General features: G+C 53.0%; 1 protein-coding gene across 5 annotated transcripts in view; it reads right to left on the reverse strand.

Annotated features, from left to right (window-relative positions):
- The window catches only part of WSCD1 (WSC domain containing 1), a 47647-nt gene that overhangs the window by 27101 nt on the left and 4453 nt on the right, over nt 1-16093 (reverse strand). For all 5 annotated transcript variants that reach the window (XM_005220255.5, XM_015458644.2, XM_015458645.3 and 2 more), the window contains exons 2-4: nt 8101-8803; nt 1156-1270; nt 619-803 (exon numbers count right to left, since the gene is read on the reverse strand). In XM_005220255.5, the coding sequence (XP_005220312.1) occupies nt 619-803; nt 1156-1270; nt 8101-8527 (727 nt within the window). In that variant the 5' untranslated portion in view covers nt 8528-8803. The remainder of the gene's footprint in view (nt 1-618; nt 804-1155; nt 1271-8100; nt 8804-16093) is intronic.

Genomic DNA, 16093 nt, shown 5'->3' on the forward strand with positions numbered 1-16093 from the left:
ACATGTTCAGTTTTACCCAGCACTTTCACGGGCTTCCCTGATAGCTCAGTTGGTAAAGAATCCACCTGCAATGTGGGAGACGTGGGTTCGATCCCTGGATTGGAAAGATCCCCTGGAGAAGGGAAAGGCTACCCACTCCAGTATTCTAGTCTGGAGAATTCCAGGGACTGTATAGTCCATGGGGTCGCGAAAAGTCGGACATGACAGAGTGACTTTCACTTTCACCAGCATTTCAGGGTGTTGTATAGCTAGGAAACATTCCTACTATCTGGTCCGCCCCGGGTAATGAAAGTCTGCCTCAGCACTTGACAAAATAGACTGGAACCCAAAGATGGGAGGCCACACAGCATGTCTGAGAAACACCTAGACCAAGGCTCTGGGCCTCCTGATTGGTTTTTCTCTCCTGCAGAGGACAAGGAAAGATGTGGTTTGGTCATGAACTCAAGCGATCTTTGGCAGACCCTAACACCTCGCCCCCTGCCACAAGCCTGTCCAGGGAAGGTGGTAGGGAAGGCAGAGCACAGGTTCCGTCCCACAGAATTTAGATGAAGGGCTGTGGATGCAGAGGTGGCAGAGAGCAGGGGCAGACAGAGCTGAGGGAGAGGCTGGCGCACTCACGCTTCCTGGAGCCGGGCTGCAGCTCCTCCACGCGGTACACGGAGAGCCGGCCCACACCTCCGCACACGGAGCTCTTCTCCCCTTTGCACTCGTGGTTACACTCCTCTGGCCCGACGCTCATCGCTGGGAGTCGGTTCCCACAGTAGCACTCGGCCCCAGCCTCCAAGCCAGCATAGATGTAGGACCTGCAGGTAGAGCAGGGCCTGGGGTGAGTCCCTAGCCTGGCCCGGGGCACTGAGGTCTGGATCCAGGAATGGCCACTGGGTCTGGGGCCTGGATAAGGATGAGTCCTGGAATCTCAGGACAGGAACCCCGGGTCTCCTGACACTGAGCCCAGAGCTCTTTCCACAATCCCCTGCCGTCTCGTCAGTAAACCTTCTTTGTTTTGGACAACTGCATCTGATCGGTCGAGCTCTAACCACACTCCAAAAGCCAACTGGCAGCAGAAGCACCACCTCAGGGACACCACTCCTACTCTCTGGGATTGCCTATTAGCCTTATTTCCAGTGGAGCTGACCGTTAGGGCCCCCCACTTACCGCTCAGCACATGCGTCCTGGCAGTGGGAGACAGTCATCTTTCTCAAGTCAAAAAACACAGCCCCCTTCAGAGTCCGCTCCTGGCCGTCGTCACTGAAGCATCCCACATAGGTGCCTGCAGGGAGTGAGGGAGAACCACAGCAGAGACTCAGACACCCTGGAGAGTGGGAGGGTCCTAATTCCTGAACCCACCCTTGGCATTGCCCTTCCTGGCTATGACACTTCTCAGAGAAGCCCAGGGGACAATGTTGTGGTCCAACCTTCCCCACAGTGCTTCTGGACACTTCCAACTTGTTCCCTTCCTGCCCTCTTTCTTAGTTAATGGCCAACAGTCCTGTAGACACCCTGCCAGGAGCCTGGCATCAGCCAGAACACAACTTTCTTCTGCCAGCCCTCACCTGGTTTAATTAAGTCTGGCTGGTTTAATTGCTTCACCTGGACCCCTCTCCTTTTCATCCCTACCCTTCCTAGGCCAGGAGAGGCCTGTCTGCCTCCATGAATGAACTGATAGGCAGACTCTTTTGCCTCCTTGTGATCCAGAAGGAAGAAATGAGTTACGCAAAGTCTGATCTTAGCTGATATAGAGATTTTGCAAACAGGGAGAGCTAGTCCAAGAGAAAAAACAAATCTGCTGGGACATCCCTTGTGGTCCAGGGGTTAAGACTTCGCCTTCCCATGCAGGGGGTGTGGGTTTGATCCCTGGTCGGGAGCTAAGATCCCACACGTTATGCGGCCAATAAATAAATAAATAAACCAAAGCAATATTGTTAACAAATTCAATCAAGGCTGTAAAAATGGTTCACATGAAAAAAGAAAAGAAAATAGCAGCCATCGCAGGAGGGCAGAAGCCCCCATCACCGGAGGTGTATAAGTGGCGTCTATTAACATGTAAGAGGGCTGTTCTGTGTGGGAATCCTTAGGACCATGGGACCCTGAGCCCTCACCAGGTCAGGCATCTCCAGCACATCCTCGGAAGGGGACAACGTTGAGGGGCAAGGCTGCACAAAGCAGTGACCCAGTGGTGCACGTCAGTGGGAAACAGTCCTGCCCTGCCACACCCCAAGACAGGGAGCTGCCTCCCAGAAATGCACAGCGAAGCCCGGAGAACCTGAACGCTAACAAGTGCATTCGGTGTGTAAATGTCACACGCACCACAGCGCATTGAAGGAACTATGCATTAGGAGTTTGCAAACACGCCATCACACCGTCCGAGCTGTGACCGCACACCCACAAGAGTTGTGCCCAGATCTGGATCGGGCACCCATGATGAAGATGCTGCCGGTCTCCCGGGAAACATTGGCACTAAGCTCCAGGATGTCTCAAGTGGCGTCTGAGCAGCACACTGTAGCCTCTGGAAGTTGGGCGTTTCCGGGAAGCATTGTGCCCAAGGCCTCCCCACAGCCGGCCAACTTCCAAACAGCTTTGCGGGGAGGAGTGACCATCTCGTCCACCAGTCCTGGATCTCCCAGATCAGGCGAGACTGGTGCTGATTACTCCTGCCAAGAAGCTGGCCCAAAACAGAAGCTCAGGGCCACCAGCTGAATGGTTTGAAGGAATGAGTCTGCCAGCCACATTCCTGGGAACGTGAATCAGGGAGTGACTTTCCTGGATATGAACAGCATGCTTAAATCTGTCTCTGACCTTGACTAAATAATTTCAACATTCTATGCCTCAGTTTCCTCAACTGTCAAATGGATAAATGCACCCCTCCCCCTCCCCTTGCTCATTTCTCCCGCCTACATGGTCATGTCCCTGCTCCTTCCTGCACATCCAATCTTTGCTTTCTACTCATCCTTGATGGTATGGCTTACAGCCCTGACGACTCTAATCTTTTGCAGCCTCTCATTTCCCTGCACTGTCACATTGAGTGTCTGAAAAGCTTGCTGTCATGCAAATCCTGATCATTAACTGTTGTTAAAAATTGTGTACACCTGTGTGTTTCGTCTCTGTACCATGACCTAAGGCTCACTGAGGGCAGGGACCACAACTTCCCCTTAGCTGGTGACTTGCTGCCAAGGTCAGACATGATGCCAATAGTGGGTCAGAGATCCTAAAATCCACACTGACATCCTGTGAGGGTGCAAGAGGGAAAGCAGGGAGCCCACATGCAAGGAGGGGCTGGTCCCACTGGCTATACCAAAGTGCAATTCCCAGGGCCCCTGGTTAAAAAAGGCCAGGCAGGGGAAGATGGCCAAGATGGTAGAGACAGGACTCTCTGTCTCACCAGAAATGGTTGAAGATCCAGAAACCTCAGATTAAAGAACACTGGGCTGCAGCAAAAGCAAAGACCTTCAACGTCTGCACAGGGTCCTGCTCCCTTCCAGGCTATGACCCTCTTGAGGCCACCTTCACTGGGATGCCCGCCAGCACACACATGGCCACACACAGTATCCATCCATGGATACAAGCTCCACTCCTCTACTCGGCGCTCCAGACACCACGGCCATGCAAGCTTCTCTCTCTTAATATAAATCTCAGGACTACCGAGACCAAAAAGCTTTCACCCAGGTCAGCGAGAATCAATTGTTCTCCTTAGCCTGCCTACTTAGTAAAAGAAAACTAATATTTGAGAGATTTCTGACATGTGTTGCTCAGCAAAGAAGAAATTCTATTACAGCTTTCAAGTAAACATCCAAAACACAAGCTCGGGGGTTGTTAAACATTTATCACCACTGATGGGAAATTAACCAGAAGGTTCTGGTCACCAAGAGGGGACTGGGCTCACGACCCCTGGAGGCTGAGATTGGCACATACACACACTTGCGGGGCGGGGTGTGGGGATGGGGTGGGAAGAAACATCTCTTGGGAATGGGCTGCCTTAGATTCAAATCCAGGCTCTGGCTGTGTGACCTGGCATGTGTAGCCTCTACTTCCCCGTCTGTAAAATGCACATATGGTCCCACGGAATCCATGGGGCGGTTGTGAGAATTCCACGAGATAACATGGAAAGTTATCTAATGCAGGCGTGGCATGTAGCGTGAGCGCAGGGGTGACTGTTACTGTTGTAATGTGTCATTATTAATAATAAACACTTTTAGATTACTTTACTTCCCCGAAATGCAAACCCTTCATCATTAAAATGGTGATAGCACGGCTGACATCATAAGGCTGTTTGAAGATTAAATTAAATGAGATAACAGATGTCCATCTAGGCAGAACAATGGTTGGCACACAACAGATGCTCGGATAAGCGACAGCTATTATTATTCTCATCCTACACTGTAACCTGGGGCCGGGTGTGCCGATGGCTCTGTAAATATTAGCAGTGCACATTAATAAAAGAGAAAGAAAGGATTTCGAGCAGTCAGGGTTGGGTTCTTCAAAAACAAGGAGAGGCTAGCCAGCTCCCAGCCAGCTGGTGGGTGGAACTGACCAGTCTGGAGGAACACCCACGCCCGGCTGGCCCCGTCTCTGTTTGTAGCAAGACCCAGATACTCCCCTCATTCGTGAGGAGGAGGTGAGCTTTTTTTCCTGGAAAAATAATGAATGGCTTTTCTAACTCCCTGACAGAGGCGAGAATGTGTAGAAAGAAAGGACTTCCCAGGGATGCACTGGGACACATTCTGAGGCGGATTTATTACTTTCGGCTGAAACGGAGGCGATGCATTATTGTCTGTGACTCTGCATCTGTTCATTTGCACATCAAAATGGACATGCCGTGAAGCTATTAACGATGGCTTCGGAGATATTGGAATGTCTTTGGAAATTACTATCAATAAAAAACAAACTGGCTATGGAGAAGTTACTATTTTTCCCCTAGTAAACTTACTGACATTTTATTCCATTATGGATGTTGTCCAAGGTATAATGAAATGCTCAGTGATTGATGGGGCCTCCTGCGGCTTCCAAGGCTTGCCGGATCCCCTTACAGGAGGATGGCGGGCTGCCCGGGGCCGCGAAGAGACGCCCTCTTTGTCTGCAGCTCCAGCAGCTGTCCCGAGGGCGGGCCTCCACCAGGGAGGCCAGCCTGGCTATGCAGGGCCCCACAGAGCCCCAAGAGAGGAAGGGGGCTCCCAGAGGGTTCTAGGGCCAGTGCCCGCCTCTCCCCACTTTCTCTGAAGATCTTTAACTGCGTGACTCCACCACCTCTCCCAGGGTGAATTCTTTCTCCAATCCTGGGGGATATTCAAAATATTGAATAACTAATGGAAGGCATGTACTGGTCTGAATCGCCACCATTCAACACCAGAGCCTGACTGTTCCTGCTGAACTAGGCATTAACTCTTCCGTTGCCAGGTTTGGGGGTCCCCAGGGAGGGTCAATCAGAGTGAAGAAGGTACTCAGAGACTCGGGGCAGAAACCCTGCTGTATAATAGGTGACGGTCTGTCCTGTCTGGATCTCACCACCATCTCTTCAGCTTTTACTACAGCTCTTGCATCGCCTCTTTAAAAGATGACTTAAAGAGTGCCTGCTGGTTCTCCTGGATGTAGATATTTTACACACAGGGCTGTAAGCAGGTCACCCCGAGTCCTCCTGTCTTCTGGCCAGTCACCCGGAAGCCAGGTTACTAAGAATTTGTCACTTCTGTGTAACGAGCCCCAAGCCTTCTGCATGTACCTCTCTTATGCCTCAGTCATGCTAGGTGGTAATCATTTAGATGCATATCTGATTCCACCACCACAGACGGAGCTCCTCAAGTGTAAAGTGAATAGCACACATGGAGACTCACATGTGCTAAGTGTGGACTGAGAAAAATAAAAAGAGGAATCGTGGCTAATCTGCCAAGGCCATAGAGTCAATAACTGGCAATACCAAGAGACAAATCCAGGTCTGTTTTCAAAATCTATGCTCTTTCCATGGCTTCTTTTTAAGAAATCCACGGTGACTTTGGTCAGTCCTTTATACTTTAGTCGGAGAAAGCAATGGCACCCCACTCCAGTACTCCTGCCTGGAAAATCCCATGGACGGAGGAGCCTGGAAGGCTGTGATCCATGGGGTCGTTGAGGGTCGGACATGACTGAGCGACTTTACTTTCAATTTTCACTTTTTACTTTCATGCATTGGAGAAGGAAATGGCAACCCACTCCAGTGTTCTTGCCTGGAGAATCCCAGGGAGGGGGGAGCCTCCTGGGCTGCTGTCTATGGGGTCGCACAGTCGAACACGACTGAAGTGACTTAGCAGCAGCAGCAGCAGTTATACTTCAGTATAAGTGAGCTACACTGGCATTGCCCTGATAGAGACTCGGCTTCTTGATGTGTTGGGAGGAGTTTATAGAAATTACAACTACATGAAATGAGCTACAGAAGTGGTTCCTTGATTCTCCCTCATTCTTACATGGAAGCCTTGCTGAGGAATCCCACACAAGGGCTATGACCTAGAGGATTTCAGATGAAACTTCCTTCTGTGGAAGTTTCTTCTATAGAAGGCTTAGTTCTGCAGTCTTCATTGTATCGGGCCACCATCTTCTTCTATATCCTGCCACTGAGGATTCCAAGCTCCAACCATACTTCTTACACTCAGAGAGCAGTTTTCCTGCGATTCGTGGTACAGGATCAAATAAGGTGGTGACAGATGCTGAGACACTGACTGAGATCAGTCACCACTCGTCAGTGGCTCTGACGCTCCCTGGGTGCTCACTTCACACAGGCTCGGTTTCTAGGCCCTGCACAGTCTGGATAACACAGTGTTAAGAGCTCCGAGCTGGAGCCAAGCTGACCCCATGATGGAGTCCCAGTGGCGTGACTCCAGCAGTTCTGGTCAGTGCCCTGTCTGCGTCCCCCAGGCCTTGCTGTCTCCAGGCTGCACCCTAAGATGCAGGTTCTACCCTCATTCCAAGTCCCCCTCTGCTCCATAACATACCCTGTACTGGCCACCTCCTCCCCTGTCTCACGTCCCACTCCCTACCCGTGTTCCTGGGGTCACACCCAAAACAAACCACGTCCATGTGAATCCTAGTTTCAGGGTTTGCTTCCAAGGAACCAAAACTAAGAGAATGATCTTGGAGAATTTACTTAACAATTTCCACGCCTCTTCACCTGCAAAACTGAGTTATAATAATAGTGCGTGCATGCTAAGTCGCTTCAGTCGTGTCCGACTCTTTGTGACCCTATGGCCCATAGCCTGCCAGGCTCCTCTGTCCATGGGATTCTTCAAGCAAAAATATTGGACTGGATTGCCATGCCCTCCTCCAGGGGATCTTCCCGACCCAGGGATTAAACCTGTGTCTCTTACATCTCCTTCATTGGCAGGTAGCTTCTTTCCTACTAGCAACCACCTGGGAAGCTCCATAACAATAATAATAGCACCTATAAATACAACACTTACAGGTGTGTGGTCACTGCTACACAAGTGAGCTAATGTTATTAAATAATAATAATTCCTGACTGCCAGTGCATACAATAGGCCCCCTAGTCCAGTGGTCCTCAGCCTCAGTGCACATGCAAACCACCTGGAGACCACGCTGCTCCAGACTGCAGCCCTCACCCCAGAGTTCGAAATTTGGGGAGTCTGAGAGAACCTGAGAACCTGCATTTGCAACAAGCTCCTGGGTGGTGCTGGGGTTGGCAGCATGGGATCCCACTTACTGAACTGCTGCTCTACATTATCACATTTAATCCTCACCACAACCCTGGGGCAGGTATCTCAACCTCCATTTCCAAGGGACGCAGAGAAATTAAGAGACGTGGTCACCCAATAAGTTTGGGGAATGAGCCAGGATTTAAGCTCAGGTCTTCTTAGCTCTAAAATGCTTACACATCTCAACCCCCAGCCACATGCAGTCCAGCTAGGGAGTGAGCAAAACTCCCAAAGGCTTCCCCTCCCAGGCCCCTCCTGTCTATGGTGGGGCTGGGGGAAGCAGGGTGTGGGAAGGCCACAGGCCCTCGGTTCCCACTTCTCAGGCTGCAGCCAGGGCCAGGGAGAGGGGACACCAGTTCTGTGCCCCCAAATGGGGCTCCCAGGAATAGCTCCCATATGTGTAAGGGGACCCAGGCTAAGCACCTACCTCGGCTGCTGGTGGCTGGCTGGGGGGCCTCGGGGCTCAGCGCAGGCGGCCCTGGGGGGTCCGCCATGAAGTGGTGGAACCAGCGACGCCGCAGCTGGCGCAGCTCCGAGTTGCGGCTGCGGAGCCAGCGGGGGCCGGGCCGGGGCCGGGCCAGGGGGCCCCGTAGCACGTCCACGCCGAGCAGCAGCTCCGGGCTGACCCGGCCGTCACGCAGGGCTCGGCTGTCCAGTAGGCCCACGCCCAGCGCCACGGCGGCCACAGGCAGGGCCTGCAGCGGGCCAGGAGCCCGGGGGCCAGGCGGGAGGCCCACGCGGGCCCGCTGCAGCAGCAGCAGGCTGCCGGTCATCAGGTAGGCGGCCGTGAGGAAGAAGAGCAGGAACTGCGTCCGGCGGAGAAACTTCTGGAGTCGGAAGAAAGGTTTGGCCATGCCCCTGGGCGGCAGGGCTCCCAGCTGGAGCCCGGGGACGGCTCCTAGCACCCAGGTGGGAAGGAGGCCGGAGCCTCCGGAGGTGTCATCCCCGCATGCCGGCACTGGCCTGTTCTCTCCTGGGGTTACTGTTCCTCCTGCCCTGTTTCCAGCAGGTGCTCAGATAGCACCATCACTGAGCCCCAGTCCCGGGCCCTACAGCTGTAGCTTCTGCCCAAGCGTCAGGAACTTTGCCATCCTTGGGTTCTAGCGACCTTCATGTCCCAGCTCCGAAACCTGGAAAAGAGAAAGGGTACTTAGAGGCCATAGGAGGGTCCACCTCTCCCACTGCGCCAGGGTCAGGAGCCCCACGCCTCTGTGCTCTGTCTGCCAAAGGGACTGGCTATGCTGCAGAAGTGGGGGACAGAGAGCCTGGTTCCAATCCCAGCTCTGCCACTGGATGACTATGTGACAGCAGGTGGGCTATTTTACCTCATGGGGCCTCAGTCTCCTCATCTGTAAAATGGAACTAACGCTCTACCCTGGAGCAGTAGGACAATCCACTAATGATAACAGGAAGGAGGAAAAACAGCAGCAGTGACCTTGTATGAATCCTTAAACTATGTGCCAGGCTCTGAGCTAGACGCTTTATGTATCATCTCATTTAATCCTCACCCCAAAGTGATACATACAGCATTACCCCCATTTTACAGATGAGGAAACTGTGGCAAAGGGAGACAAAGTAAACTTCCCAAAGTCACACAACTGGGGAGAAGAGGAGCTAAGGGTTGGAATAGCCCGAATTCAGAGCCTGGACTGTGAACCCCCATGTGGTCCAGCCTGTAATGAACCCCACTACCTGTATGTGCACTCAGGCCAGCGCATAAGTATACAGCAGGTGCTCAATGCATGTGTGTACTGGGGTTGCATACTGTCTTTTGGAAATGCTTCTGCAGAGGTGGGTTGGTTTTAACCCAGGAGAGGGCACAGAGGAGGGAGTGGGCTTGCACAGTCTTCCCTGCTTCCTGAAGGGAGGACACCAGAGCAGGAGAGGCCCCGGGGCTGTGCACCTGTCAGCAGAGGCTGGGCTCCTGGTGTAGAGAAGCCTTCCCGGGGTGCCCCTCTGCTCCCCAGGACTCAGCTCTCACACTGGGCTTTGGTTTCCTTTGACAGCGCCTCTGAAGTGCACTGTCGGGGGTTGGTAAAGGGGCCCGCAGCTGCTGCGAGCTGGGCTGCTGGATAAGGACAGCCTGGAACACAAGGACAGGCTTGTCCTGGGGTGAAAGGCTCCGAGGAGCGTGACTAAGCCGCTGCCTGTAACTAACAAGGCCCGGGACCCCCGCCAGGACCCCGCGGCCCCTCAATGGCTGCTCTGTGCCCTGGGGACAGTGGCCGGGTGTAAGAGGAAAGACAACGTTTGGGCTCTTGTGGCCTGGCATTCCAGGGTCTGGGAGGGGGTGGTGTCAGACCAGCATGACCCTTTCTGATTCAATGCTGAGTGCCACCAGGTTCTGATGCTTCTGGGCAGGGCAGGATCTGAGAATTAGGGGGTCCAGTGGGTCCTTTAGGCTGGGGCAGGGGTGGCAGGGTAGGGAGTCAGCAAATGAAGGTGGAATTAAATGCTGAGTCTGGGAGCCATTTCAGATGGGTCTCCAGAGCTTTTATTTTCTCTCTAAGCTGGTGTGTGCCAGGCCCACCCCGGCCAGCCTCGTCAGATTTGTAAAACCACAGAGAAAATCCCAAGAAATCCGGACTGATCCCCTGCCTCCAGCTTTGGCCCCTCCAATCCATCCTCTGCAAGGCTGCCAAGGTGATCCTCCTAACACGCAAATCTGATCACGGCGCTCTCCTGCTTAAAACCCCTTTCAATAGCTCCCTGTGGCTTTGGGATAAACTCCAAGCTCCTTAGCATGACATACAAGGCCCCCTTCCTGATCTAGCCCAACCAACTCGTCTCTTGCTGGGCCCTTCCCTTCTGCTTCCTCATGGCGTGCACATGTGTGTGTAAACACACACACACACACACACAGACCCCATGGTCCAGCAAACAACCACAGCATGTCTGCCCTGGTGCCTTTGCACATACTTGATGTCTTTTCCTCCCTCTTTACCTGGTGAATCCCTCTGTATCTCCAAGACTCAGCCCAGGTGTCACTTCCTCCAGGAAGCTCTCCCTGACCATCACCCACCCACTGGTATAGATTTCTCTGTCTCCCCATGCTGATCCTCATCCCAGCATTTGCCATCCTAGGATGATTTTAATTGTCCTCATACTTGTCAACCATCCTTGCAGGACTGCGACTGACTCCAGGCTAGAGGTCATACGCTATGTACACATTTTGGTAACCCCAGCTCACAACATGAGTCCCAGCAAAAAAGATGCTCAGCCCTCTCTGTGTCTGAATACGTTTTTTAAATGGATGAGAAGATACACTGATAGGTGGATCCTGATATCAGAAACCTGCTTCTGTGGGGGTATTGTTGTTCAGTCACTAAGTTGTGTCTGACTCTTTGTGACCCCATGGACTACAGCACTCCAGGCTTCCCTGTCCTTCACCATCTCCCAGTGTTTGCTCAAACTCATATCCATTGAGTCAGTGATGCCATCCAACCATCTCATCCTGTCTCCCCCTTCTTCTCCTGCCCTCAATCTTTCCCAGCATCAGGGTCTTTTCCAATGTTGGCTCTTCTCATCAGGTGGTCAAAGTATTGGAGCTTTAGCTCCAGCATCAGTCCTTCCAATGAATATTCAGGGTTGATTTCCTTAGGACTGACTGGTTTAATCTCCTTGCTGTCCAAGGGATTCTCAAGAGTCTTCTCCAGCACCACAGTGGGGGATCTTAGGGCAATGAAATCTCAAATTCCGCTTATCCAGAGCTGTGGGGGCCTCCCTAGATAGGTAGGAGACAAAGCAATACATGAGCACGAAGGACACAGCTTCACCAGTTCAGGCCTTAGAGATACGTGGAAGTTAACACAGGTGCTGAGCTTTATATTTGATCTTTCCTGTGTTGTCATTTTAGGAAAAGGGGCTTCCAAATCTGCTTGCAAAAGGCTTCTGGTTACAACATTGAGATTCTATCAGTGAAAAATCCTATAAAACTAAAATAAAAGGGGAGTGTGGACCCCTGCTGTGGGAAGAAAGGTTCTGATGAGATGGAGCCAAAAGGTGGGCAATGGATCAACAGTTCACAATTTTGAAGGCAAGATGCAGCCTGAATTCCATATACGTTTGTTCAGAGGAGCTGCAAACATGCTACAAAGGGTGCAGCGGGGTGAGGTGTGGTCAGCGCTGATCATTCCGGAATTGAGTGATCACACCTGGGTTCGCCAAGGCACCTCCCCGCCTTCCACCAAGTTCTTTCTGGAGCCACCCCTTCCCACTGGGGCCCTCCCCTAGTCTGGGGAGGTGGACACTGGGCAAGGGGGCAGGGGACAGCTGCTTTCAGGCCAGAGCTCCACGACCCCTGCTTCTGATAAGATAGACTGCCACTCTGAACTTTTCACACTGCAAAGCTGATTCCTAGCCCAGAAAACCTGCCGCTGCCTGGATGGGGGTGGGGAGTGGGTCCATGTAAACCCACAGTATTAGCAACCTGTCGCCAGGCCCAGGCTTCTGCTCTGCAATCGTCCCCGACTCTCTGCCACACTCACCTCTCCCCGAGGGCACAGACAACACCTGATTTATCATCACATTCCCAGATCCTAGCATGCAGCCTGCAGTGCCTGTAAATGTCTGTTGAGTGACTTTATGGGAAAAAGCCTGGAGGTTGGGAGGAGGGGGTGTTGAGTCAAGTGCAGCATCTGCATAAGGACTCAGAGCCAAGCCACAAGGCAGCTGAAGAACAGAAGCAGCCAACACCTGGGGAGGGGGGTATATCTAACCACTACGTGTCAGCTGTGCCCACTGCATCCCAAAGCCAGGAGGCCCTCTATGAGAGCAAATCCACCTTGAGCAAGTCACCGAACGGGTGGTACCTCAGGCTTCCCATCTGTGAAATGGGGGTTAATCAGCATTGTCATGGAACCGAATGAGAGAGGAAACCTCTTATCTACAGCCAGTGGCAAGGGAAGCAAACTTGGAAACTCCTTGGAGGAGAGGCCTTCAGCAGTGAGCTGTGGGGGACATCAGCCACCCTCACCTCCAGTTAGCCTCCAACTCCCTGGGGTGGGACCAGTATCCCACGCTTACCTGCAGCTGCCTCCATGCTAAGATAGGTGTTAGCGAACTGCCTGCTATTTCTTTCTTTTTGAATATTTATTTATTTGCCGCACCAAGAGGCACGTGGGGTCTTAGCTCGCCACTAAGAGACTGAACCTGTGCTCCTTGTACTGGAAGTGTGGAGTCTTAACCATTGGACTGCCAGAGAAGCCCATGCTTGCTTTTTCAATGCTGAAGAACCTGCCTGCAACACAGGAGACCTGGGTTTGATCTCTGGGTTGGGAAGATCCCCTGGAGAAGGAAATGGCAACCTACTCCAGTATTCTTGCCTGGAGAATCCCATGAACAGATGAGCCTGGCAGCACAGTCCATGGGATCGCAAAGAATCAGACACAACTGAGCGATTAACACTTCCATCCCTCTTCTTTTGCAGCATTTAGTAATTAGGCTACACTGGGTTGTATGTTTCACCTGCACCATCTCATTTACTCCGTATCTCCCGTCGAGGGGGATAACCTGATCACCCCCATTTAAGAGCCTGGGTCTCTAAAGCTCAGCTGGTCAAGGCCAGACAAACCAGGGCCAGGATTCAGACCCCAGCTCCCTGCTCCCAGAGCCCACCCTGTGTCCACTCAGCTGCCCACCTCTCTCCCCAACCCAGCTTCAAAGAAGGCAAGATGAAATCCTGAAAGGGGGTTGGTATGCCTCCATCAGATCTCTTTGAAAACATGCCAGGATGAAGCTCCCAGGCATGGTGCCACACACAGAGCACCCCCCAGCCAGACCTCCCCCACGCTGCCATGTGGTGACAGCCCCAGCCTCCTGACCCCTCCCCTCCTCTGCAGGTCCAGGCCATTCTCCCCTAAGGCACGCTCCCCATGTGACACCTCCCATCTGGGAACCACGCAAAGTGCTTCGAAGAATCATGGGGGTGGGGGGGCAGGGGACCCCCACTCCTGCCTGAGACTCCAGGCTTCTCAGGAGGGAAGGGGCACCACGGAGGCACAGAGCCTCAGGCTGGACAAGGTGGACACCAGATGCCCTGCCTGGGGGTCTGCCAGAGGCCCAAAAGCCACCCTAGAGGAGACCAGGGCCCAGGGGAGGGAGACCCTCAGCTTCTTCCAAGGAATGAGAAGAGAACACTGGGACAGGGAGGCTTCTGGGGGGTCTCTGGGAGGGAGCAGGAGCCTAGCACAGGTGGGAACACAGACAACTTGAACTGTTACTTTGTTGTCATCTGGACCCAGGTGGCAGCCGTGGCTCAGTCTGAAGCGGGGCAGGGGGTGGGGGTGTGCGTTGGGCAGATGGCACCAGGCTGAGATTTCCGCGGGACTGAAGAAAGGAGCAGTGGTGACAGCCAGGAGAGGAGAGAAGGCAGCCACTGGGGCCCGAGGGCTGGAGAAAGAGCTCAGAGAGGGCCCAGGTCTGACCAGTAGCCAGTGGGGTTCAGTCACACGACTCCACCACACCACCCCCGCCCCCACCAGAGAGGACAGACAGGGAAGGAAAGAACACCAGCAGCCTTAGGAACGCCATGGCCACTGCCGTGTGGGCTGTGACCATCTGCAGATCCAGAGCCATGAGCTCTTAGCTGGGTGAGCCCCAAACACAAGAAACAGGGACCCACGTGTTGCTCCCGCAAACAAGGAGATGGGCATTCGTGGTCCAGCAGCTCAGAGCCCCAGCCTCCATGATTGGCAGGAGGGTGTCTCAGCCTCTAAACTTCAGCAAAGCCCCACTGAGAGCCTCCAGCTGGGCTCGGTGCTATGAATTAGCACCCCTCCCCGTTTCTTCCCACCCTCAACCCCTGCCACTACCCTGCCCAGTCTCAATGCCTGTCATCTGGACACTGTCCCCTCTCCCAGAGGCTGCCCTCTCCCAGCAGCCTCACAAAGAGATCTTTCTAACACCAAGAAAGAGCAAAGCTCCAGGCTCCAATGGCTCTCCAGGACTCAGGTGACCAAGTTCAAGCCCCTCAGCCTGGTATTCACTGGCCCTTCCTGGGTCGGTCTCCCAGCAAACTCCTTTCAACATTCCTTCCAGAACTTGATGCCCCACTGGCCAGCAAGTGATGCTTCAAGCCCCCTTATACATACTCTTCTGTCGGCCAGGAATGCTAATGGGTGCCCTGTCTTGTGGCTCAGAAATGCTTTGCAGCCACCAACCTCAGCTCCAATGCTACCTCCTCCATGAAGCCTTGCTCAACGGGGAGGCTGGATGCTCAGGTTACGTGTCCTGCCTTGAGTCCCAGGTACACTGTCCACTTCTCCTCCCAGCCTATGGGCCCCTCATAGACACAGGCAGTGCCTGTTGGGTACAGGGCAGGCCCCAGAAATCTGTGCCCATGGGTCACCCTCCCTCCAGTGCTCAGGGCCACACTGCCCTCACCCCCAGGTCCCAAGGCTCTGGGTCTTGGAAGCTCAGAAAGAGAACAAAGGACCCACTAAACAGAGATCTGCTGGGCCCTGGGATGGGACAAGGTTTGGGAAATGGGAATGCAGTGGGGTCCCTGCCTTTGAAGAGGCAAATCTTTTGATCTTCTGAACTTTAGAACTTAAGGGAAAAGTTCCAAATTAAGAAGTGGTGCTTAAAAGGTATAAAACATAATACTAAGGTCAAAACTCCAGTCAAAGCAAAGGAGGTAGTGGGAGGGGAGATTCTTCCAGTGAACTCAGTGCTCTGGATTGGGAAGACCCCCTGGAGAAGGGAAGGGTTCAGATAGAAAAGACCAAATCCGTATGTTCCACCTTAGAGACTGCAAGACTGCTTTCACACACTCTCAAGTGTGCTGAAAGAACCAACAGGTCATCAAATGAATGAGGGATCTTCCCATAAACTTGTGAAGTCAAAATCATTACCATCTCCATCATGGTAAGGCAGAATTTGAGACAGAGAGAGAGGCCAAATTAACCTGACCAAAGACAAGCAGTTATTGCTAGACTGAACTCAGGTTTTCAGATTCCAGGTTTGTGATATCATCTACCGTATCACGTGGCCTTCCTTCATCCATTCAACTCCAGACATTCCTCCAGACACTCAGTTAGGGGCCAGGGCTGCCAAGAAAGAACACCTCCATGGGGGTGGCATCTCCCCTTTTTAGTTGGTTGGTCTGGAGCCCAACCCACTCTTGCAAGAGCCAATTACAGACTCTTTTAAGCTATCTCTGGGCCACCTCTTTGGTAGAACCCTATTTTGTTCATGTGCTTGGATGTTTCTTCCACTGAGTGGCAAACTCTTGAGGGTTGTCCAGACCTCACTGAGTGATTTGGATAAATCTGAGCAAGTGGGTAGAGCATCCAGCCGAAGTTAGCCTCAACCTCCTCTGGCTCTGTGCCTGAAGTCATGGGATGGGGTACTTATGCTGGGGGGTGGGGAACACCTTGGACTCTCCTGTCCTCAGAACCCTCCTGGCCCCCTCATGAGTT

Source organism: Bos taurus, chromosome 19, assembly GCF_002263795.3.
Source record: "Bos taurus isolate L1 Dominette 01449 registration number 42190680 breed Hereford chromosome 19, ARS-UCD2.0, whole genome shotgun sequence".
Lineage (NCBI taxonomy): Eukaryota > Metazoa > Chordata > Mammalia > Artiodactyla > Bovidae > Bos > Bos taurus.